Below are 24,748 nucleotides of genomic sequence, written 5' to 3'. Positions count from 1 at the left end.
CATTACACCACCTCTGAAGAAAGAGCTTCAGCCTGCACAGCCATCCATCTGTGGCATTTCCGGGGCCAATCCAAAGCTAGCTTTGTACACCTGCCACTTAAGGATGGCCATAGCAGAAAGGATCACCCTCCCAGTCTAGTAAAGGGGATCTGTAAACAGACATATCAGGTCTCAGGCTCACAGTGGGCCTTGGACTGGTGACCTGATGGATGTCGTGCAAGAATTTAGCACCACCGCCCTGAGTTCCTAAAGAGGGAACTGCAGGGAAATGAGCCAAAGAAGCCTCCTTGCACACAACGAGTGCAGAATGTGTTGGGCGAGACTTCTGATATCTGTGGAAACTTCTGGGTCAGGCTTCTTGGCTGGTTGGAGCAACTGCTGCTGTTGGCTACAGAGCACATTGGCATGGCTCCCCCTCTGCTTGTGCTTCGCGTTGGACCAGCTCGTAGGCAGCTCAGGGTGATTTCCTTGCTGGTTCTGGATGTGCTCATCCTCATTGCAGAGACTTGGACTTTGTGGGGAAATTTCCAGAAAACTTCCCGATGCAAATCTCCCCTTCATTTGCATAAAAGTTGCAGCGATTTTTCCCCCTCCAAAAAAACGACTATACAATTTTTTTCTGGTGGGATCAATAGATTATGATCTGATTTTGCCTATTATTTGACCTATTTATACAGTTTTTAAAAACCACCTCCAACACATTAATTTCCCATCGCTGTGTCTCAAAGGTTTTTCAAGTTGCCACTTAAAAACTTTAGGAATTTGACATTTTAGGAGTTTGGAATTTCAAAAGAAATTGAAATTCCCATGCAAAAACTAAGTATGGAGTTGTTGTTTTTCGGGGGGGGGGGTCCATTTTGGAAAATTTTCCACCCCACATCTCTGCCTCACTGCACATGAGCAGCTCCCAGGTGTTCCCGACCTGTGGAGCCCGACCTTTTAACCCAGTGTTTTACCAAGCTGGAATGAACCCTGTAGCTGGGTATGATGGGAGTTGTAGTTCAGCAACAGCTGCAGAGCCAAGGTTGCCTGCCGCCTCTGTTCTAAAAGGAACTCATTTATGTCTTGTAGAAGAGCCCCTGGTGGCGCAGTGGTAAAACTGCCGCCCTGTAACCAGAAGGTTACAAGTTCGATCCTGACCAGGGGCTCAAGGTTGACTCAGCCTTCCATCCTTCCGAGGTCGGTAAAATGAGTACCCAGAATGTTGGGGGGCAATATGCTAAATCATTGTAAACCGCTTAGAGAGCTTCCAGCTATAGAGCGGTATATAAATGTAAGTGCTATTGCTATTGCTATTGCTATTGTATGTTTGAGGCTACACTAACATCGGAACATGGCAGTATTATGTGTGCTGTAGCCAGCCTCAGATGGGCAAGTAGCATGAGATGGCTTCATGTCTGTGAATGCCAGATTCCTATCACAACAGTTGGATAGCACGCTATGGACGATATGTAGAGGCCACTTTTAAACTACTATTATTTACTTATATTTATATTATTTATTATATATATATATGTCATCTAACTCCAAAGGCTTTAGACTCTACCACCACCACTACTAAACAAAATTGTTCTTAAATCAGTTGGCAAAATATAGCTTTTTTCAACTCTAGCATTTCACCACATATGGAGAAATAAACCATAAATCCCAGACCGCCTCCAACGCAATGTGAGGAACTCCCTGCAGGGTTTAATGCAGACCTAGCATCTTAGGGAGAAGCATTCCAACCCTCAGCCTGCTCTCCACTGTTAGCTTTCTTCTTGCAGGGAGCTCTGCATGCAAGGGAACGTTCCAGAATGTGATCTTCTACCTGCAGTCCAGCAAAGGGCTAGAACTGAAAATTCTCTTTGGAAAGTCTAACATTTGAAGAGAATGTCAGAGTTCTTCCCAAGGGGAAAACTTTCAGAGAATGTTCCTAGTTGGTTTCTCCATACCCCTTAAGATGATGATGATGATGATGATGATACAGTCCATTTTGCTGTCTCATTTCCACTTCACTCTGCCGTATAGGCCAGACCAAAGTTGCTTTGCCACTGTGCTGCATTGGCTCTTGCAAGATCCAATGGAGATGGGGCCATAGCCCATTCTGAGAGCATCGGCTTTGGATGCAGAAGGTCCTGGGTTCGACCTCTGGCATCCCCAGGTAAAGCTGGGGAAGATTCCTGCCAGGAAGTTTGGAGAACCGCCGCCAGTCAGTGTAGGCAGTACTGAGCTAGATGATATAAGGCAGCTTCCTATGTTCCTGGCTGTGATTTTGGGGTTATGAGACTCCAGTTCTGAAACTGTTCCTTAGATGATCTTCTTACCCTTCTAAAGTCTTTCCATCACAGAGTATCCTTTGCTTGTATCGGTCTGCAGTTGGGCACTGTGGTTTTCCCCCCTCCTTGTTCAGGTTTAGTCCTCCTGGTTTGTTTACATTTATTCATTAGCAATTTAATGTTAGATGCTTTATCACGGGAGGCTGTCAGGACGAAGAAGAGCAGAGGGAAAATGCCAGGAATCATTAGTGTCTATTAGCCACTGCTGTTCATCAATCTTGGCAAAGAGAGCAGCCCATCCGTTCTGGACTGGTGGACCTGAGATGCAGAAACATCATTAACGGCTAGGGATGGATCTTTTTCAGGTCAGTTCTTAATGGCTAAGAACTCCCTCGCACTTTTCTTGCCCACTTGTACCCCCATCTAGGCTGCTTTTAGCATGACCTCACTCTAGCTGGCTCCCACAGAAATCAGTTAGGCACAGAGATAAGCTCACACTTGCAGCGGTAGCCAGCTCTAGCATCGCATCCTGCATTTCCTGGGTCAGGCTTGTAAATGGCCACCCGTCTGAGACAAAGAGGCATTACAAGAGTTTGCCAACAGTACATTTTGCAAACGCTGGCTCTCCTCACCAGTTACACATGCGTGCACACAAACACAAAGACACAAGGACATAAGAAAAGCCCTGCTGGTTCAGCCTCGAGGCCCATCTTGTCCAGCATCCTGTTTCACACAGTGGCCCACCAGATGCCTCTGGGAAGCCTGCAGGCAAGAGCTGAGGGCAGGATCTCTCTCCTACTGCTAATCCCCAGCAACTGGCATTGAGGAGACGAGAACTGGTCTTGTGGTAGCAAGCATGACTTGTCCCCTTAGCTAAGCAGGGTCCGCCCTGGTTGCATATGAAAGGGAGACTAGAAGTGTGAGCATTGCAAGATATTCCCCTGAGGGGATGGAGCCGCTCTGGGAAGAGCATCTAAGTTCCAAGTTCCCTCCCTGGCAGCATCTCCAAGATAGGGCTGAGAGAAATTCCTGCCTGCAACCTTGGAGAAGCTGCTGCCAATCTGTGAAGACAATACTGAGCTAGATAGACCAATGGTCTGACTCAGTGTATCGCAGCTTCCTATGTTCCTATGAGAGGCCTCTTGCCTCTGAGGCTGGAGGTGGCTTATAGCCCTCAGACTAGTAGTCATTGATAGACCTGTCCTCCATGAATATATCTAAACACCTCTTCAAGCCATCCAGGCTGTTGTCACCACATCTTGTGGCAAAGAATTCCATAGCTTGGTTATACATTGAGTGAAAACAACACAGATCTTCAGGCAGGGCAGGGAAAACCCCTTTCTGAAACACTGGAGAGCTGCCGCAGGCCAACAGTGTGCCTCGATATAAGGCAGCCTCTTCTCACAGTGCAGCATCATAGCATTTTAGAGTTGGAAGGGATCGTGGAGGCCTTCTACTCCAACACCAGCCATCTTTTCCTACCCAGTGCAGGAAACTACTGTTGTGTCCCTAAGAGATGGCTGCCCAGCTACCGTCTGAAAACCTCCAGCGAAAAAGAGCCCTTCCCTACTGCATGAGGCAGACTGTTCCACTGTTGATCAACTCGTACAATTGGGAAATTCTTCCTAATGTTTAACCTACAGCTGCTTTCATGTAATTTTGCTACCTTCTCATTTCTAATCGGCTACCTTCTAACTTCAACCCCTTGGTTCCTGCCCTGCCCTCCGAAACAAGAGAGAACAAGTCCTCTCCTCCTCCTTTGCACAGCCCTTCAGATATTTGAAGACTGTTGGAACATAGGAAGCTGTGATATACTGAGTCAGACCATTGGTCCATCAAGCTCAGTATTGTCTTCACAGACTGGCAGCGGCTTCTCCAAGGTGCAGGCAGGAATCTCTCTCAGCCCTATCTTGGAGATGCTGCCAGGGAGGGAACTTGGAACCTTCTGCTCTTCCCAGAGCGGCTCCATCCCCTGAGGGGAATATCTTACAGTGCTCACACTTCTAGTCTCCATGTGCAACCAGGGTGGACCCTGCTTAGCTAAGGTGACAAGCCATGCTTGCACAAGACCGGATCTATTCTCCAGAACACTGTTGGCCAGTGTTCCCTCTAACAGGGATTCCCAGATGTTAACTACAACTCCCAGAAACCCCAACTGCAGTGGCTTTTGCTTGGGGATTCTGGGAGTTGTAGTCAACAGCATCTGGGAATCCCTGTTAGAGGGAACACTACTGTTGGCGTATTTTCCCTCAGTCTTCTGTTTCCCACATACCCCAGCTCCTTCGCTCATTCCTCGTTTATCTCTGTTGTGCTGCATGTTGTTGGTTATGGCCCAACATTCAAGCCTGCGGAGATGGGATTGAATCTTGATTCTGTCTTCTTGGCATTAGCTATCCCTTTGCCCCAGCTTCATGTCACCTGCAGATTGGATAAGCCTCCCCTCTAGTTCCTTCTCCAAGTAATCTATGAAAATGTTGAGCAGCCCAGGGAAGAGCCCTGTGGCACTCCACTTAATGACTCCCTCCGGGGTGATGTACATTGGTGTATGTATTCTGGGTATAGCTGTTCAACCAGCTGTGAATGCAAGAGAAAGGGCTCAGTATATGTTGTTTTATTAATATGTAATGAAAAAATAACAATGGTGATACCACTGGGACAACTTTTTTTAGGCTGGTGTGGTAACCAAGTGTAGATCATGACCCAACCCTAAAAGACTAGATGACATGCTAGAGGGTTGTTGTTTTTTAAGTAAACAATAAGTTCATTTCTGAAGTTGGCTAACTTTCTGAGTCTCAAGACTTTAAGGATTTGAATGGCTATAATTCATGCAAGAACACTTTGGTTATACAGATCAACATCTCTTGCTCCATTGTGCTCTCAAAATTATCCTTGGAAGATACTAAAATTAGCCTTCGGCGATGCAAGGAGGAGAAACTTGTGGTAGCAAGCATGAATTGTCCCCTTTGCTAAGCAGGTTGCCCTGGTTGCATATGAATGGGAGACTGTATGTGTGAACACTGTAAGATATTCCCCTCAGGGGATGGGAAAGAGCATCTAAATGCTTGCATGTAGAAAGTTCCAAGTTCCCTTCCTGGCATCTCCAAAACAGGGCTAAGAGAGACTCCAATACTAGATAGATAGAGCTAGATAGATCAATGGTCTGACTTGGTATAAGGCAGCTTCCTATGTTCCTGGGTGTATTGTTGGTTAATGGGCCGAATTAATGCATTGCTGTGTAACAAGTATCTCTGTGTATAAATGCATAGAACTATTTTAGATGTATTGGTTCTGGTATAAGACTGTAATAAAGACTGACTGGCCTTGGAAGATTGAGAATATACTTCAGGCCAACGAGGACCTGACAAATCCCATGTACCAGGGAGCACCTAGAAATTTAACCGCGGCACCTAGACTAAGTTGTTCAGAGGAGGAGTTATTAAATAAAAACTTTATTTGTCCCAGGCAGCCCTGTTTCTGTTTTAAATATGTTACTTGTAAAGGGGATAAAGAGAAGCCCATTCACCCTCACCCTCTGCAATATCGATCACTAAGCCAAGTAATATCTCCAAGTGTCCATTGTCTGACTCCGAAACGTTTGGGCTGGCTCCTGGATCCAAAGAAAATTTGTCAAAGCCTGTTCTGGCATTAACATCAAATCGGGGATTAATTTGTTAAATGCACGAGCTTCCATTTCAGTTTGGTCACGTGATTCCGTTTGGTCCGCCCATTGGCTGGAATGTTGCGGTGTCAAAAATTCAAATTATATTCAAGGAACGCACAATTTTTACACTTCCAGAGAGCCCACAAGGTAAAAGTTAGAGGTTGGCTTGGAGCTTACATGGCTCCGATGTGCCTTGAATTTTGTAAAGAAGCTTTGGTTAATTTGCAGGCAAAGGCTTTATTTTGTACCATGTGGCAATTAGTTGGAGAAGGGAAAGAGATTGCCGTTTAATTAATATTCTAATCCCAACGTTAACAACCTTCCTGCCAAGTCAGCAAGGCTGCGTGTTCTGTTTGCAGTCCTTGTGATTCAGCCCGGCTGACATTCGTCAGCTGCCTCCAAAAAAGAAACCCACTTGTAAATTTAGCACAAAAATAAGCAAATGTCAATATGTCGCAGAAAAGTTTTAATCAGGGTTGTCACGTAGCAGTTTTTCTGTCGACTAACACAAAGGAACCTTTCATGCAACAAAATTTACTCAGCTCTTGCTAGTTTAAAACGTGCATTAAGAAGTCGCTCATTGGCCCGTAGTGCTGAAACTGAACAACAACATGCCTTTTCTTTTCTTTTTTAAAAACTATCTTTCAGGTAGATAGTGTTACCCAGAAATGGCCGTTTCCCTATCCATCCTCCTGTCCAACACACCAGTCATGAGGCTCTTGCTGCTTTCTGCTTGGGCAGTACTATTGACCGTTTCCCGATGCTGCGCCGTCAGCTTTCCAGAAGACGACGATCCTATTAATGTTGTTGACTACCACTGTGAGTAACTGACAGAATTAAAACTAGGCATTAAATTGCAGTTTGTTTTTGTTGTTGAGCAAAAGTGATCGTGCTTTCTAAAGTTCACCAGATTTATTTGCCTGCTTTTTGTCTTTAAGAGGAAACTTCCTCATTTCTTTTTAATTTAGAAAAGCAATCAAAAAGGGTGCAATAAGTTAAGGGTGTGTTTTTAAAAGTGCATTTGCTGATCCCGACCATCTTTTATTCATTTATATTCAAGACATTATGCAAGGAATTTAGTTTAAACCCTTCTATTCCCAGTATATACAGCTAATCAATGCTGTCTATTGATTCTTTAGTTCTGTAATCCTGAGTGATGGCGTAACCCGTTTTTACTTGCAGATTCAAGACAATATCCAGTATTTAGAGGACGCCCTTCAGGCAATGAATCCCAACACAGGCTGGACTTTCAACTCATGTTGAAAATTCGAGACACACTTTATATTGCTGGCAGGTAACTTTCCTGCAGTCAGTTGATCAAATTAAAATTCCTTGTTCTTTTTAAAAAAAAAAACTTGTGTTTGCATTTAATCCATGTGCCTTGCTTAAAAGTAATCCATTGAATAGGATGAGGAAATGGAATTGGAAGGGGGGAGATGGGGGAAATGAAATATCTTGCAGTCCACCATTCGCATACAAGTTTGGACAAAAGTGTTTTAAGTATTGCAACTTTTCCCCTGGAAGCAAGTGCTAATAGTTCTATGAGATCCCCCTGTCATGACGCAACTATACCCTGAGAGGAGTTCTAAGACTCGGTTCCAATACTGTAACCGCATGGGGGGCTGGCCCTCCCAGAGACATTCTTGGTTATTCAAAATTGGGTTAAGAAAGCCAAGTCTGTTCTTGGCTGATTGTAAGAACTTCCGAGATCGCGCCCAATTTCAGCGGCAAACACACCAAGCCAGCCACCTTCTTAAATGCGGTTAAACAAGGTAGCACTCTCTTAGCCCCATTTTTTTAATCATCAGCCGGGGCTGGGAGACTGTGGGGCTCCTGACTGATGTCAGGCAAATCCCCATAATGCACTGTGCAGTCGTGTGATGCATTGTGGGAGTTCCAGGGGCCAGGGCAATGCAGCCTGGCTCGCGGGACTCTGCGCTGCCCGAAGAGGCAGCTGCACGTCTGGGCAGGCGATCTCTATGCCCAGACCAAGAGCGAGGATCGTCTGTGGGGGAGGCAATCTTTTTTAGGCTTCCTCCCCTGCCCCTTCAAGCCCTTTCTCACAGATCATGAGAAAAGGCTCCGTATATGTTGTTTTATTAATATGTAATACAGTTAAATAACCTGAAACCTATTAGGCTACCTGTATTTCTGTCTGTTCTGATTCCAAACCTCATAGTCTTTCTCACTACATTTTTGGCCTCGCGTCTGCTCTGGTTGAAGTGAGGCGGAGTAGGGTGGTAATAGAGAAGACTCTTCCATGCAGTGGTGACCTCATGTGGCAAACTCCCAGATGCCATGATGCCTAGAAATTTAACCATGGCACCTAGAACAGGATATCCAGAATTATTCAATTAAATCTTTATTTGTCCGAGGAAGTCCTCTTTCTGTTCTAAATTTGTTACTTGTAAAGGGGATAAAGAGAAGCTCCTTTACCCTCCCCCTCCAAAATGTCCATCAGTAAGTCCAGTAAACTTGCCAAGTGTCTGTTGTCTGACTCTGAAAGTTTTGGGCTGGCTTCTAAATCCAAAGAAAATGGGGCAGAATCCACTGGGAAGTTCTTGTACACGAGCTTCATTGAATTGATCAGGAACTGTGCCAAGACACAGTTGTGTCAGCCTTTGCTCCGTCTGCTGACGTTGAAAGAGGCTAAATTGTCATGCATGTGGGACAGGACCTTCTCTGTTGTTGCCCCCAGGCTCTGGGATGCCCTCCCAGTGAATGTCCACTCTGACATCTGTGGCTGTTTTTAAAAAAACAACTAAAGACCTTTTTATTTAGGTCTCTCTAAATAAAGACCTAAATAAAGGTCTTTATTCCTTCTCCTTCTGTTGCTCTCCTTCTGTTGTCTTTTTTATGGTTGTTGGTGTGTTATGGTTTTTACTGTTTAACTCATTTTTAAGGTTTAAAATGATTTTTATGGAATTTTATTATATTTTAACTTTTGAAAACCACCATGGGATGCTTTATGAAAGGCGGTGTACAATAAACAGAAACAAACAAGAACATAATAGGCTTGTTCACATGCCCACCGGAAGCAGAGGAGAAGCACCCAGCCTCAGTGGGAGAGCCAGGCGCGTTCCCGATTTTTGGTCATGTGCTTGCCAATAGTAAGGTAAGAGGCGAGGAGAATGATCATGTGTGAGGCAGCAGCTGGGTAGGACAAGCGTGCCCTAGATTCCAGATTCCATCCCCAGCATTTTACCGAGGTAGGAGGAAAAGCTCTCCTACGCAAGTCCCGGCTTACACACAATCATGCTCCCTCCTCCTAACTTGATATTTGCAAACACAGAACCAAAAACTGGGAGCACACCTGGCTCCAGTGGTGAAAGGAGGATAGAGGCGGCCCATGTTTGTCCGCCGCTGCAGCCCCTTGGCCCAGCTAGCCACACCCCCACATCTGACATCAAACACGAGGAAGATTGGCCCCGCTGCGTTGGGTAGCACGGGCCGGAGTGACTTTCCCTGCCTTTACGTCAGACCCTCCCTGACATCAGAGGCAGGGCGCATGGTCTCCCTCCCGCTGTGTTGGCAGCAAGGCCAGGAGCGGCTCTCCCTGCCCTTAAAAGGCAGAGAGAATCACTCCGGCCGTGCTGCCAATGCAGCGTGGGCCAATTTGGGTCCCAAACAGGGCTGCGCAAGCAAAATAACACACACACACACATCGCATCAGACGTGGGCTGTGTGTCTGGGGATGTGAGGCGCGGCCCCTGGTGGCAGTGGCCCAGGTTCTTTGAACCTGTTCACCCAATAGTGGCTCTGCCCCTGCCTGGCTCTCCAACCCTGGCTAGGTGCTTTCCCTACCTCGTCAGCAGTCATGTGAACAAACCTAAAAGCTTCATGTTGATTAGCAGGAAGAGGGGGGTGCCACTGTTCCCCCTAAGGCGTGTGCACGTGTGCGCACTCACAGGTTTTTTTAATGTCTGCTCAGTTAATTTTAGATCCCGCTCAGATTGAATCAAGAAGGCCCCATTCCAAATGCACATATGCATACACTGCCTTGATACTGATGCCCAGAACAAAACTCATTCCGCGCACAGATCAAAAAAATTAGGGAGAATGCTGGGTGGTTCCATTTGGCTTTTCCAACTTGGCAAACACGGGTTATTGATGTTGCCTATTCCCGTATTCCCCTACAGGGATCAAGTTTACACTGTGAACTTGAATGAAGTTCCAAAGGGAGAAGTTACTCCAAGCAAGGTAAACAAGTGTAGATGAAAGTTTGGTATTTGTTTCGTTTTAATACAATTGGTTAAAGATTGACAATTTTATTTTTGTGTTTGATTGAAACAGAAGCTAACATGGCGGTCAAAGCAGCAGGACAGAGAGAACTGTGCTATGAAGGGCAAACACAAAGTAGGTTTGTCCTGTAAGAGAGCATCCAAAATAATTTAAACTGCATTTGGAAGTGGAAGTGGATGCAGATATAATCCATTGTCTTTCTCTTCTTCTTTCTAGGATGAATGCCATAATTTTATTAAAGTCTTTGTTCCCAGGAACGACGAGATGGTGTTTGTCTGTGGAACAAATGCTTTTAACCCTATGTGCCGTTATTATAGGGTAAGGAATAATGGCCCAGTCCAGCCAGAGAGTGTTTTGTGCATAAGCAGCCTTCATCCACACTCAGTGTGGATGCACATGGGGTTATGCCTTCTCAAGCCCTTTTGCATTGATTGGATGTGACTTTCTAACTTAACTGGGGCATGCATCAGCATCCAGCCAACAGTTCTTTATTTTTCATGGCCGGTTGCTCATGGATCAGGGCCCTTAAGTGGGCCATCCATTGGCTGTTGTCATCGGCTTGCAGAAACTCTCCTCGTTGTGGAGGCAAAAGCGACCTGCTTTTCACAAATCCTTGCCAAACAGTTTCTCTTCCCGAGCATAATGGAAGATTAGATCAAGTCTGACATAAATCATCAGGCTGAATTATGGTGTTTAGAAAGTAGCACTGCGCCCCCCCCCCCCCCATCGCGCTGGCCCGCGGAGCTTGAAGTTACATCACCGAACCGTTTTTTCCCCCCACTTCTTCTCCAGTTGAATACCTTGGAGTACGATGGCGAAGAAATTAGTGGGTTGGCAAGGTGCCCCTTCGATGCTAGACAAACTAATGTTGCCCTTTTTGCCGGTAAGAACATTTTCTGTATTGAAGCCTGATGATGGATGATGCAGAAAGGACAAGGGGAGGGGCTAGGTTGAAAAGAAAGCTTAAGGAAATGATTGCACTGCTGTCCAAGTAGGAAATTCGGTGCCTTTTGAGGGCATAGGAACCATGTTGCAAAAAATTGATGTTCGAGCAGGACGGTCAAATGGGTGATGCACAAAGGCCAAGGACTGCCTGGATTGTAAAGAAAGTGTTAGGAAACTATTGCATCCATGTGCTTCTGTGTAAAAAGGACAAATTGGTGCCTTTTGTGGGTTTAGGAACCAGGAGCTTTCCCAGACAGCAGGCTTTTCTGCAAGGCTTTACTGTAAGTTTGAAGTTGCCCCAAAAAACCCAAAACAAAAAGTGGCTTTTTAAAAACCCCAGATATAAATCAGGCTACACTCTAATACGTGATGAAAAACCCAAATCGTGTGTGAAGTGCTCCCCAATAGCTTGCGGGGACTTGGGAGTACATTTGGCCGATACGTGAATGCAGACTTCCATTCCAGATATGACAAGCTAAAAGCTGGGTGTGAAAACTTCCAGGTTGCAAAACACTGGTTTTAGCACAGAGATGGTCAAATGGCAACCACCACCAACAGCACCCTCCTTGCCGGCACATGTCTGGCCACAAAGCCATTGTTTCTAGTCCTGCCAGCTGAAATACCACGCAAAGCTCTCTGCGTGCATTTAGCACAATGTGGGCACTGCTGCTGCGTCTTCCTAATGCAGTTGTGCACACTTGTGGAAATGCCAAAGTTGTGAGCGGGACTTGTGCTATAGCACTGCCATCCTTTCCAATAGCCAGGCAATTGTGCATATCTCCTTGCACAATTTTGGCAGTTCTGAAAGTGTGCACTTTCACAATTAGCATTTAGAAAGACACAACAGTGCCCACGTTGCACTAAATGCACACAGAGAGCTTTGTGTGGTATGTCAGCCACCTTATTTAGTCAAGGTGTGGTTAAAAGCACTCTGCTTATATTTTCACTTGTACAGAGGACTGTCACCCAATTAGAGACATCTTAGTCAATTAATCGATTCAGTTTAATTAAGTCTGCATAAATTTGCATCTGATAAAAAAATAAAGAGTTCTAAAGGAACAAGTACTTTGCTTTTACATGATGCATGGATGTTTGCCGCGGGCATCGTCTTAGCAGAGGCAGATGGTGCTTGCCATCTGCAGTTGTGATATGTACCTGTGTGAAATGTAATTAAAAAAATAAACCTGCTTAATTGGGGGACACCTTTTTAGTCAATCAAAAGGTTTTTAATTGATTAATCTAACTGGTTAATTGAAGAAACATTGCCTCATTACATTTAAGCAATGTATTTCCATGTGTGTTCTGTATAAGTGTATGATTTCATGCTTATTTTGGAAAGGCATACTGTACTCCTCTGCCCCTTGAGGAAAGATTTCAGGAGCAGCATTCAGTGACTCACATAGAGACTCAAGCTGTGCTCATGGAAGTGCATTCTGCTCATGCAAAGCCTGGAGGTGATTTTAGCCAATCCCCTGTATTGTCTGCTGCCACTTTTGGACCCCAAAAATATGTCCCTGAAGACTGGGGGGACCTTCAGAGACATATTTTCAGGAGACACCCCTTCCCTCTTGCACAAACAGAATGTACTTTCACAAGCATGTCATTCGTCTGGATGTGAACCAAAGTTCCTCAGCCCGAAATGAATGGCTTCAAGTCATCCAAGCACGTGTGCTTCATATCTGTACAACCTTTCCTGGTGGATGACAGCAGGTTGTGTCCAGAAGAAGTTGGCCATTACTAAGCACCATTGAAATCAAGGCGAAGACAAGTTACTTGTTCATTAATTATCTTAATTTTGATGGAACTTGGTCATGACTAACATCCTTTGGATACAACCCACCATGTTTATTATAGAACCTGACCATCTGTGAGGGAGTTGGATTCTTCTGGCTACCAGACTGGTGTTTGGAAAACTTAGTACCCCTCAGAAATACAGAAGTTGGCCATCCCTACATTTGAGGAATGTTTGGGAGGGAGGTGATGAGGAGCTTAGTGAGAATTCTTCGTAATATTGACACTGGATGCCCAATTTGTTCTTGTTTTAGATGGCAAACTATATTCTGCCACAGTAGCAGATTTCCTAGCCAGTGATGCCGTTATTTACCGAAGCATGGGTGATGGGTCTGCATTAAGAACGATAAAATATGATTCCAAGTGGATTAAAGGTACTGCTTTTGTTAAAGAACTGCTTGAAATTTCTCCTCCCGCCCCCACTGATGTTCTGTTCATTAGCCTTGTTTCATTGGCATGGAGGATCCGGTATGTCTGAACTGCAGTGTTTATGTGCAAACACAGTGATTGATAGCATACATTCTACTTTCTGAAGAACTCAGTCCAAAACCCCGAACCCATTTCTATCCGTACATTCAGCAAAAGGCGCCAGAACTAAAGCCCTTTTCCACCTCCGCCCAATCAAGTGGGTTAATGAATGAAGCTGTAGTAACAAAGACCTGAGCTGTATTACGATTCCTTTGAGGCCTCTTTACAGTCCATTAGCTGACATTAAAGTCTATGCATTCATTGAAGCTCAACTTCATCCATAGTTGGATGGCCTAAAGTGCCTTGGATACAGGAGCTCACTTTTAGTCTCTGTGTTTGTGTGTAACTACAGCAGAGCCTTTGGCATACATATTCTGCAGATCAATGCAGTCGCTGCAACAGTAGCTTGCTTGTAGCAGTAATCGAGGCTCTAACATTTGAAATATAAAGATGCAAATAGTTTGCAGTGAGCAGAGGTGTAACTATAGGGGGGGCAGGGGGGGCACGTGCCCCGGGCGCCATCTTTTCTGGTCACATGGTGGGCGCCGCCATGACAAAAAATTTTTTTTTTTAATTTTTTAAAAAATTTTTGTTAATACAAATGTTTCCTGCTCAGTGCAGCAGCACTGCAGCAGTCAAGGGAGCGCGTCGGCGCCCCCTCCCCCACGAGCAGTCCCTTCCGCGCCTCCTGCGCCCCCCCATTGCTTTGCTTGCACCTGGCGGCCAGTCAGTGGCCTGGCTTGGTGGCGGCGGCGGGCGCTTGTGAGGAAAAACCTAAGTATAATATAGTATGTTGGGGGGGCGGGGGGGCACCATTTCAGTGCTTGCCCCGGGCGCCGTTTTCCCTAGTTACGCCTCTGGCAGTGAGGGTCATCTGGGGACCGTCCCGTTTAACTTGCCTGGGTCCTGATACTCCGAGTGGCTTTGGTGCGATTCTTTCACTTGTCTAGTACATCCCAGTGCCTAGCTTTGTACTGAAAAAAGGCATATTTGGATGTTTTCACCCCAGAAAAAACTCTTGTGCTCCCCTTCAGTGTGAGGAGCGAGCACTAGCTCATGGATCTTCACTATTTTTCAAGCAGGGGACACTTGGGCAAAAACCCTCCAATGCAAGAGTTATTTCCCACTGTGCTGATCTCCTTTCTCAGTGTTGGGAGAGCTCTTTAAGAGAGAAGAAGCCCTCTCTTAAGAGGGATAGGAGGAAAGCGCTGGGAAGGGCTACGCTTCCCAGTACTCCGTGTGGGAAGTGTAGCCTACATGTGTGAGCACCACAAGATATTGCCCTTCGGGGATGGGGCCACTCTGGGAAGAGCATCTGCCTGCTTGCCTGCAGGCTGTCCCAAGTTCCCTCCCTGGCAACATCTCCACAATAGGGCAGAGAGAGACTCCTGCCTGCAGCCTTGGAGGAGCCACTGCCAGTCTGGGTAGACAACACTGAGCTTGATGGACCAAGGGTCTGGTTCGGTAGAAGGCAGCCTGCCTTCCAAGATGGTGCAGGGGCTCAAGAGGGCTCCATTTCCCTTAAAGGAGCGCTCCAATGCTGGGTAAAGCCCAGCACTACACAGTGGGAATTGGGGTCTCTGTGTGGTGCCGGGGGACCGTGCAGAGCATTTGACTTTGGCCCAAGCTTCACACTGCCCCAAAACCAATTTGGGAGTGTTAAAGCCCCCCTCCCTCCTGTTGCAGTCCCAATCCAGTCCGCAGCCTCCATCGTTGTTAGAATGAGCGGTGCATAATGTGTCGCCTGGCCCTCTCACTTAGCAGCACAAGACATGGCCTTGGCTGTGCAGCCCATCAGCTTGTTTTCTCTCTCTTGCCCCTTCCAGAGCCCCACTTCCTTCACGCCATCGAGTACGGGAACTTTGTGTATTTCTTCTTCCGGGAGATCGCTGTAGAGCATAATAATTTAGGCAAGGTAAGAGTAAGTGCAGCTGTTTGTTATGATAAGCTACTCAGGATGATTTGTAGAGGAGTGAAAAGGTGCTGGCGATGGAGTGGCTGGCTTCATTCTCCTTTCTACAAGGGCTGATTGAAGGAGGAGGGAAGGAAGCTGGGAGTTCTCCGACTTCTGATCACTGGGGGAGATGAGTGCGGGCCTGTGCGTATTTTTGTAGTTTAATTTCAATGGGAGTACTTTGAGTCATTTTCCTCAGTGTGTCAGCCCATGAGCATAATTTTTTTTAATGTACTGAGGGCCCACTGACTAATTTAATGTGTGGTTTTAGTGAGTCATTAGGCCTGAGTTTCTCCTTCCTCAGTAGCAGCCACCAGAGGCCTGATCCAGATCAGACAACAGCGTGGCGGTGGGAGGTTTTAACCCTTTCCCCCCACCATGGTCACCTGATCCAGATCGGCAGGCACTGGACAGTATTTGCTCCAGGAGGACAGCTCCCACTAGCTGCTTAATCTTTTCATGTGGAGGGGGGGTGGTATTGCTGTAGCGCAGTGGCAGAGCATCTGCACTACATGCAGAAAGTCCCAGGTTCGATTCCCAGCATTTCTGGGTAGAGCCAGGAAAGCCTTCTGCCTGAAACCATGGAGAGCTGCTGCCAGTCATTGTAGACAAGACTGAGCCAATACTGAGTCAGCTAATGGTCTGTCTCAGTATAAGACAGCTTCCATTGTTCCTAAGGGGGAAGATAGATGCTGAGCACCACGGCTTTGCTCTCCATTATTTTACATTTTTTTAATTATTCCTTCCTCCAAAGAGTGCAGAGTATAGCATCCATGCCCCCCTTTTATCTTCACAACATCCCTTTGTGCTAGATGAAGTGGTTGGCCCGGGTTCAAACAGGTCTCCCCCAGTGCTAGCTGCATCCCACTGACTCTGAGCTCACTAACCCTTTCCTCAGGGTTGAAGCTATCTCTGGAGAAGGGATGGGGCAAATGTCCCTGGAGCTGCGAGCTGGATGACAGCTTGCTATTTGTTCTCCCCCCTCCGCCACACACCGAAGATGAGCAGGGGCGGGGGCCCATCTTCACTTTTCTCCCAGACTCCCACCTTGCAACACCGCTGCCTCCCCTCCTTTCTCCTCCTCCACACACAGCATTTGAGATTTCACAGTGCACTGGCTGTAAATTTCCAAACATTTAAGGCAGTGGTTCCCAACCTGGCTTCCTCCAGATGTTGCTGAACTACAACTCCCATCATCCCCTGCTACAATTTATTGTTGTGGCGGAACCCTGGTTGGGAACCATTGGTTTAAGGACAAGAAACCTCATGTTTAAAAAAAAAACACGAGCAGGAAGACCATTCTCAAGATCCTGAAATCTGCACCCAGAAGTAACTGCTGTGCTTGCAAGGAATTGCATCATACACTCAGCGCTATCTGAGTCCCACTGATATCAGTGGGGGGAGGCTTGAATTTTAAGTGCTCTGCCTTAACTGGGGCTGTTGCACAGTTTTAATTCCAGAAGTGGGCTCCTTCATAGCTTTAGATGGCAAAAAAAGATGTTCCTCCATCATCACAAAATATTATTTTGTGCAATAAATTATTGAGACATTCATAGACGACTAATTAAGTCTGAATGCATCCGCACCACTTCCACTGCCAGACAGTCTCTGCAGTCAGCTTGCTTTGAGAAGACGGCGTCGGGCGCTTTATGGGGAGATGCTGCCCGCCGTCTTGTTCTGCAATTAATCTGGGAAGTCTAAAACCCCAGAAGCGCAGGCTTTAAATGGGGACAGAGTCGGGCTGCGGCTTTTTCAGGGCAGCAGCAGCAGCTTTGAGAGCTTGTCTTGAGGCCAGCCAGGCAGGATGTAAATGAGGAAATAAACAGATAAGCCGAATGAATCAACAAGCAAGTGGTGCTTCCACCGCAGGCGTCATGAAGTGGAGAGAGTGGGGACTCCACCCTCATTTGGCTCAGCCCTTCTAACTCATTTAAGGCCGGCCAACCTACCAGCTACTGTTGGACTGTAGGCTCCCATCCTCCCCAGCCGCAATAAACTGGAGCTGAATGGGATGGGGGCTTTTGTCCAGCAACAGAGAGGAGAGCTGGTCTTGTGGTAGCAAGCACGACTTGTCCCCTTAGCGAAGCAGGGTCCACCCTGGTTGCATATGAATGGGAGACGTGATGTGTGAGCACTGTGAGATATTCCACTCAGAATGGAGCCACTCTGGGAAGAGCAGAAGGTTCCAAGTTCCCTCCCTGGCAGCATCTCCAAGATAGGGCTGAGAGAGAGAGAGACTCCTGCCTGCAACCTTGGAGAAGCCGCTGCCAGTCTGTGAAGACAATACTGAGCTAGATCGACCAATGGTCTGACTCAGCAGATGGCAGCTTCCTAGGTTCCTAACAACTAGACAGCCTCAGGCTAGCCACCCCGAAGCTGGCACTACCTTGAGGCAAAAAGATACAAGCAAAACCAGTTGTGACAGCTCACATCTAAAGCTCTGGTCAGCAACTAGTTCCGCCGTGCTGACAGGATGGCAGTGAACTGAGGCCCCAGCCCACAAGAGACCTGCTGCCAGGTCCCATTGCCACTCATGCCGCCCATCATTATGGGGAAAGGGCCATCGCTCAGTAGTGAGCATCTGCTTGGCCTGCAGTTGCAATCTCTGGCAGCATCTCCAGGTAGTGTGGGGAGAGACTCCTGCCTGAAATCTTGGAGAGCTGCTGCCAGTCAGTGTAGACACATTCTGAGCTAGATGGACCAGAGACACCTTCCCGTGTATGTATGTCCTGTGTTCTTTTAGTGCCTGGCAGATGGGGGCCAGAAAGCACTCCTCGGGCCTGGCTATGGCCAGGTTTTGGGTGATTGGAGAAGAGCTGGTCTTGTGGTAGCAAGCATGACTTGTCCCCTTAGCTAAGCAGGGTCCGCCCTGGTTGCTTTTGAATGGGAGTCTAGAAGTGTGAGTATGGCAGCTTCCTATGTTCTATTTAACCCAAAGAAACAGTGGTGGTTTCCCTAGCGCTTAGCTGCAAGTCTGACTTCCTTCCCCTTCCTCTTGCTCCCCTCGCAGGCTGTCTACTCCCGTGTGGCCCGCATATGCAAAAACGACATGGGCGGATCCCAAAGAGTGCTGGAGAAACACTGGACTTCGTTTCTGAAAGCTCGTCTCAACTGCTCTGTTCCCGGGGATTCGTTTTTCTACTTTGATGTGCTGCAGTCTATCACAGACATAATAGAGATCAGCGGAGTCCCTACGGTGGTCGGCGTATTCACCACACAGCTTAACAGGTGAGAGACAAGCAACCCAACATCAAAAGGAGTTTTCCGGCTTGCTGCTTCTGCGTGGTCTGGCACCACTTGGCCACCTGGCTTCTTCTGGCTTAATATTTCCCTCCCCTTTTTTTTTTTGGCTTTTGCAGCATCCCCGGCTCAGCGGTGTGTGCCTTCAGCATGGATGACATTGAGAAAGTCTTCAAAGGGAGATTTAAAGAACAAAAAACTCCAGACTCTGTTTGGACAGCTGTACCTGAAGACAAAGTGCCGAGGCCAAGGTAAAAAAGATGCTTCATCAAAACTCTGTTGCTTCAGCCTCAAAGTGCAGCTGCTTTGGGATGCATGTCATGTCCCCTTGACCACTCACCTTGCAATTGACCCAGAGGATATTTTATCACTGCACTTTGCACATCGCCTCGGGATCGTTTGTCAGGGGTACAGATAGCAAATTTCATCTAAGGCAGTACACTTCCAGTTAAAAGATGCCGAGGGCACAGAGCAGAGGCCTTCGTGCCCTCTACAAGAAAGACCTGCATTGGGTTAAGGCCTTTAAGTGTTTCTCCTGGCTCTTTGTTTGCTTTGAAGTGAATTTGAAGAAGGAATCTTTTCTAGACACTCAGATATTTTCTTTTGCGGTTATCACCATTGCCCACTGGGGTTTTGAAAGGACATCTGCTGAAATAAAGGGCATGTAAGAACATAGGAAGTTGCCTTATACCAAGTTGGACCCTTGGTCCATCTAGCCCTGTCTTGTCTACACAGACTGACAGTGGCTTCTCTAAGGCTGCAGGTGTAGTAACCCCGTGAGGGGCTGCCTCCTTGTGGTAAAGGTAAAGTGTGTCATCGAGTCGATGTCAACTCCTGGCTCCCACAGAGCCCTGTGGTTGTCTTTGGTAGAATACAGGAGGTTTTTACCATTGCCTCCTCCCACACAGTCTGAGAGGAGGCCTTTCAGCATCTTCCTATATCGCTGCTGCCCAATATAGGTGCTTCCCATAGTCTGGGAAACATACCAACGGGGATTTGAACCAGCAACGTCTGGCTTGCTAGTCAAGTCATTTCCCCCGCTGCGCCATTAGGTGGCTGGTTTGCTTGTGGTGGGGGCTGGGAACTCCAAAGTGGAATTCCAGCTTTTACCGAAGCACACATTCCTACCATGTACATCAGGGCTGGACCATTTGGGCCTTCCAGCTGTTCTTGGATGAACCTCCCCTTATCCCTGACTACTGGCTACTGTGACTGGGGATGACAGGCGTTCCAGTCCCATGACAGTGGGAGGGCCCAAGTTGTGTGTAGCCCTTATGTATGAAGCATTGGGCCAATCCATGCCCTCGGGGTTGCTTGAAATGGCCCGAAGCAACAGATGTCATGTGGTGGCGGGCTCCGGCTCTTCTTTCCCTTGGCTGTTGCCCTTTCAGAATTCTTGCCCTTTCCGTTCACTTTAAAAAAAAATCGGGAAAAAATGTTGCTTTCCTTTCAGACCTGGCTGCTGTGCCAAACACGGCCTAGCAGAGGCTTACAAAACCTCCATTGATTTCCCAGATGAAACCCTCTCTTTCATCAAGTCCCACCCTTTGATGGATTCCGCCGTTCCGTCCGTCATTGAGGAGCCTTGGTTTACAAAGACAAGGGTCAGGTAAGGAGGCATTGTCAGGGCACAAGCCACCACAGCTGCCGCTGCCGCTCTGAAACCTAATCTGATGTAGCCGGCCCCAACAAGGAGTCCTTGGGCCTTTTTGCATGGTTACAGAATAGGCACCCCCAGTTGCATTTCAGCTGTTGCAGACACTCTTGCAGGAGACTGATCAGCGGCAATCGCATGATACAGGTAATAGGGGTACCGTATTCACCCGAATACAGGACGACTCTGGATTTAAAATGAGCCCCTGGGGAAAATAGAGGCTAAATACAGGTTATACCCTTATTTACCCAAAAGGAAGAGGACTCTGGATTTAAGATGACCCCTTGTTTTCTAATCTGAAAGCATTGGCAGAGGGACTAGTCTTGGATTCAAGTGGATACAGTGGCTTTTGGCCCAGGGCAACACATGCATTTCAGTGGTTTAAAAATATCTGGCTAGAGGTCTATATGTAAGCACAACTGCACTTAGGATTTATCAGTGAGGCCCAGTGGAATGTTCCCTCCTAGGCACAAGAAGCCGCGTATTATGTTCTTAGGCACAGAGCTGAAGCACTGCTTGTTGGGAGATGTAGTTTGACAGCAAAGGAAGCAGAAAGAAAGAAGGAGGATTTAACTTGGGTCTTACAATGAGTTACTGAAAGATGCAGCAGTTCCTCCTCCTCCTCCTCCTCCTCCTCTTCTTCTTTTTAAGCTCTATTTAGACTTATAACTCAGATGCTTGACACAACAGAGGGTCTTTTCTGTTGTGGACCCAGAGCTTGGAATCTCCTCCTGTGGATACATTGTCCTTTTTTGATATCAAAGACTTTTTTCACTTTGCCTTCAGCCAAAGATCTTCAGCAGTCTTTGCTGTGACTGTGATTAGTTTTATTTTTTTGCATAGTTTAAAAAATGTTATATGTCCTCTGCCATGTATGGAAAAGCAATATATTCTGAATGTGTGCAAACTTCTGTCTGCTTCCTTGCCAGCAGCTCACTAATTTTTCATTTTGTCTGCTCCTCAAATTGAGGACAAATCAACAAATCAGCAAGCCTCTTCTGTCGTTCTAACCATGCACACTTACTGGGCAGGGCAAGTGAAGGCAAATGAAAGCAGGCTTTCTCTTTTAACTTTTACTTTGCTTCCAGTGGCTGCAGTAGGCTCACTCCAAAAAGACCCTCAGCACAGCATTTCTTCACATAAAGGAATTACCTCTTCTTTCCAGAACTTCCAGGAAAGGTGCAGCATCTTAGACTTTCCAGGGGCTTTCCAGGGGATGTGGTGATGGCCACCAGCTTGAGCAGCTATAAAAGGGGCTTATACAAATTCATGGAGGACAGGGCTAACAGTGGCTAGTCTGGTGGCTATAGGCCACCTCCAGCCTCAGAGGCAAGATGCCCCTAAATACCCATTGGAAGCAGGAGAGAGAGCATGCCTACACCTCTTGCCTGTGAGCTCCCCAGAGGCATCTGGTGGGCCACTGTGTGAAACAGGAATCTGGATAGAGAGGCCTTGGGCCTGATCCAGCAGGGATGTTCTTATTTTCTTAAGTTCCCTTCCCTTTCAGCTTTTTGATGGTCCCACATACACTTGCAAGGTAGTTCAGGCTGAGATGGACACATAGATGACTTGCAGCCATGTGGCGCATCATCATCATTATATACGATGAGGCATCATCATCATCATCATCATCATCATCATTATGCATGATATTATACCAGATGTTTTGGTCTTGACAGGTATCGGTTGACTGCAGTTGCTGTGGACCGCTCTGCCGGCCCGTACCAAAACTATACCGTCATCTTTGTTGGCTCTGAAGCTGGAATGGTGCTTAAAATCTTGGCAAAGACCAATTCTTTCTCTTTGAATGACAGTGTCTTACTGGAAGAGATTGATGCTTACAATCACGTCAAGTAGGTATTATTTTACAAGAACTGCTCAGAGATATTTTACAACGTCTGCTTCGTCTGAGTCACTTGCTTCTTTGCCGCCTGATTTGAAAGTGCTCCCCCGCCAACCCCAACCCCCTGGCCACTTCAATGAAGCTACCCTGTCTGGTCTGGTGTTTATAGGATTGCGTGATTTAACTGTAGGCGATTTGTGTGTGTCTGCTTTGTGTGAATAGTGTACACATTCTAATTCTATATGGATGCTCCCCATGCCCACTAGATCCCTTATAAACTCCTTGTACTGTGCAGGAACAGTAATCCTGTTTTGTTCTGTTTTTTTGCATGACTAAATGTAAAGAAAGCCACCTAATCGTGCAACTTGCCTAGTGCGCAAGAGGCTGTCAGGTCAAATCCCCGCGGCTATAACACCTATATCTCACAGCAGCAGTAATATAGGAAGGTGCTGACAGGCATCATCTCGTGCTGCGTGGGAGGAGGCCATGGTCAACCCCTCCTGTATTCAACCAAAGATAACGACCTCAGGGCTCTGTGGTCGCCAGGACTCAACACCGACTCAACGGCACAATCTCTCTTAAATGTAAAGAAACCAAGAGAATCCTTAACAGTGATCAAGACAATATTATTTTTATTTATTCAAAATATTCCTATACCGCCTAAAACTTGCATCTCTGGGCGGTTTACAATTAAACCACCAATTACTTACAATAATCACCGACTGAAGCACTGCATTGTTTAGTTTAGCCAGACTCCCATGCTTCTCTCTTAGAAGCAGTTTGGACAGAGCAAGTCTCTCTCCTGTTAGACTTGCATAGGTGGCAAAGTGGAGAAAGCAAGTGCTGTTTTCTGGCTTTTCCCCCAAACAAAAGACACTGCAGGAGGCAAGAGAGTGGTGTGGCATAATGCCTAGGAGCCAAAGTACATTGAATGTGTAGTTTCACATTTAAGTAGCTTGGGGAGTGTAGTTAGAGCAGTATCAGTAAGTAGCTTGCATGCTCCTTTTTCCTTCAAACTTAAATCGCATCTGCCATGGGGATCAGGACTATGGGGAGGGGTTTTAATCCATTCCCTGCTATTAGATTCGGGAGGGCAGTTCCCACTGATCCCAATGGAGGCTTCCCTTCTGGAGGTAGCTGCAGTTATGGGGAAAGCACTAGAAAGGACTACACTTCCCAGTGTTCTAGGTTTGCCTTCCAAAATGGCGCTGGGGCTCAACAAGGCTCCATTTTTCTGATAGGCCAACCCCCTGGCACTGGGGAAAGGTCAGCATGGTAGGAGGTGGCTCTCGCACTGAGGGTTTTTGCCCCTGCTTGAAAAATAGTGACGATCCACTACTCCAGTTCTACTATGGATGGCCATTATGTTTCCCAAATCCTCTAGGGGAAACTGTGCTGTGTGTTTGTTTTCGCTCCGCACCAATCATTTTAAAGAAAACTTAATCAGGTGCAGATTCATTGTGAAATTAGAAGTGATAAGCATCACATGGGATTAAGAGGGTTTAAAAGAAATAAATCCCTTGTGCTGAACAGGTGCGGTGGGGACAGTGAAGAGGACAGGAAGGTGATCTCGCTGCAGCTGGACAAAGAACACCATGCCCTCTTTGCCGCCTTCTCCAGCTGCGTTGTTAGAATTCCCCTCAGTCGTTGCGAGCGTCACGGGTCGTGCAAAAAGTAAGCTTTCTTTTTTCTGAGTATGTCCATAAAGTGAAGCACAGACCCAATTTTCAGGTGGTAAAAGATTAATTTCCTCCCCTCTGGTCTTGCCACAGGTCTTGTATTGCTTCTCGGGATCCTTACTGTGGCTGGCTGAGCCACGGGACTTGTGGGAGAGTGAGATCGACCATGTTGTAAGTGGCAGTTCTGAATTGCAACACATATTTCATTGCTGCAACATTTAGTTTGTTTAGGCACAAGTGGGAGCAGGCGAGCTTGACCTGAGGGTCAGAGGTCCAGGTATACAGTGGCCTTTATAATAACCTTAGAAATGAGCAGTGCCACCACAGGCCCAGGATAGGTTTGGCTCATGTGGAGGTGATGTTTCTGGGAATGAGGAGCTCGTTCTCCACTTCCTGTAATGTTGGCCACTTCTAAATGTACACTTTTTTGTTGATCTTCTCCACCCCCAACTCTGCCTTCCTTCTGTGCCTCCTGAAACTATGTCCCTGAGGCCCTGCAGCCCTCAGGGACCATTGTTGAGAGGCGTAGTGTGCGGCAGAAGGAAAATCAAGAAAATGTTTTCCAGCACATGAACCGTTAGTCTGGATGTCAGCCATGAATAATAATAAAGGAAGTGCTGGTGGGTGGGACGGACTGTTTAAGATATGCAAGTATAGCATGTTAATGGATTACTATGCACAACGGATTTGCTCATCCTGGGGAGGAAGTGTCAGGAGCAATCTGAAATCCTGACCTCTCATCCATGGGAAAGCCGCTTAACATGCATTTCCTGCCTACTTACACGCCCTGAGAACTAGAAGCGTATTAGTTATAAAATGAAACCTGAGCAACAAATAATCAGAATATTGGTGGATACGAGGTTCATTCCATTCATCTACCCTATTGACAGATAGTGAGACGTGTTGGAGAGACAGGTGCTGACCCCCCATCCCCAATGACCATACCTTTCTGAAGTTGATTGCACTAGCCACATTACTCTGTTCCTGGCTTCCTCCTGGAACCAAACCTGAAA

General features: G+C 46.8%; 1 protein-coding gene and 1 long non-coding RNA gene across 34 annotated transcripts in view; one reads left to right on the top strand and one right to left on the bottom strand.

The window, feature by feature from the left end:
• SEMA6D (semaphorin 6D) overlaps positions 1 to 24,748 on the top strand; it is a 410,879-nt gene that overhangs the window by 356,264 nt on the left and 29,867 nt on the right. For 29 of the 33 annotated variants that reach the window (XR_008311419.1, XR_008311422.1, XR_008311421.1 and 26 more), the window contains 14 exons: positions 6,568 to 6,738; positions 7,102 to 7,213; positions 10,059 to 10,119; positions 10,213 to 10,275; positions 10,378 to 10,479; positions 10,954 to 11,044; positions 13,152 to 13,271; positions 15,192 to 15,280; positions 18,330 to 18,547; positions 18,679 to 18,810; positions 20,013 to 20,168; positions 21,893 to 22,066; positions 23,590 to 23,730; positions 23,829 to 23,906. Coding sequence is in view for 29 of the 33 variants with exons in the window: in XM_053272291.1 (XP_053128266.1) it covers positions 6,588 to 6,738; positions 7,102 to 7,213; positions 10,059 to 10,119; positions 10,213 to 10,275; positions 10,378 to 10,479; positions 10,954 to 11,044; positions 13,152 to 13,271; positions 15,192 to 15,280; positions 18,330 to 18,547; positions 18,679 to 18,810; positions 20,013 to 20,168; positions 21,893 to 22,066; positions 23,590 to 23,730; positions 23,829 to 23,906 (1,688 nt within the window). In the remaining 4 variants the exon portion in view is untranslated. Of the gene's footprint in view, positions 1 to 2,443; positions 2,624 to 6,567; positions 6,739 to 7,101; positions 7,214 to 10,058; positions 10,120 to 10,212; positions 10,276 to 10,377; positions 10,480 to 10,953; positions 11,045 to 13,151; positions 13,272 to 15,191; positions 15,281 to 18,329; positions 18,548 to 18,678; positions 18,811 to 20,012; positions 20,169 to 21,892; positions 22,067 to 23,589; positions 23,731 to 23,828; positions 23,907 to 24,748 lie in introns of all 33 variants that reach the window. The other 4 variants (XM_053272276.1, XM_053272279.1, XM_053272269.1 and 1 more) reach the window with 2 other exon arrangements.
• LOC128334856 (uncharacterized) overlaps positions 10,153 to 24,748 on the bottom strand; it is a 221,080-nt gene continuing 206,484 nt past the window's right edge. The window contains exons 4-5 of the long non-coding RNA XR_008311424.1: positions 24,681 to 24,742; positions 10,153 to 11,254 (exon numbers count right to left, since the gene is read on the bottom strand). This is a non-coding gene — a long non-coding RNA (uncharacterized LOC128334856). The remainder of the gene's footprint in view (positions 11,255 to 24,680; positions 24,743 to 24,748) is intronic.

Source organism: Hemicordylus capensis, chromosome 10, assembly GCF_027244095.1.
Source record: "Hemicordylus capensis ecotype Gifberg chromosome 10, rHemCap1.1.pri, whole genome shotgun sequence".
Lineage (NCBI taxonomy): Eukaryota > Metazoa > Chordata > Lepidosauria > Squamata > Cordylidae > Hemicordylus > Hemicordylus capensis.
The sequence above is the reverse complement of the archived record's forward strand: the minus strand, read 5'-3'. Positions and strand labels throughout refer to the sequence as shown.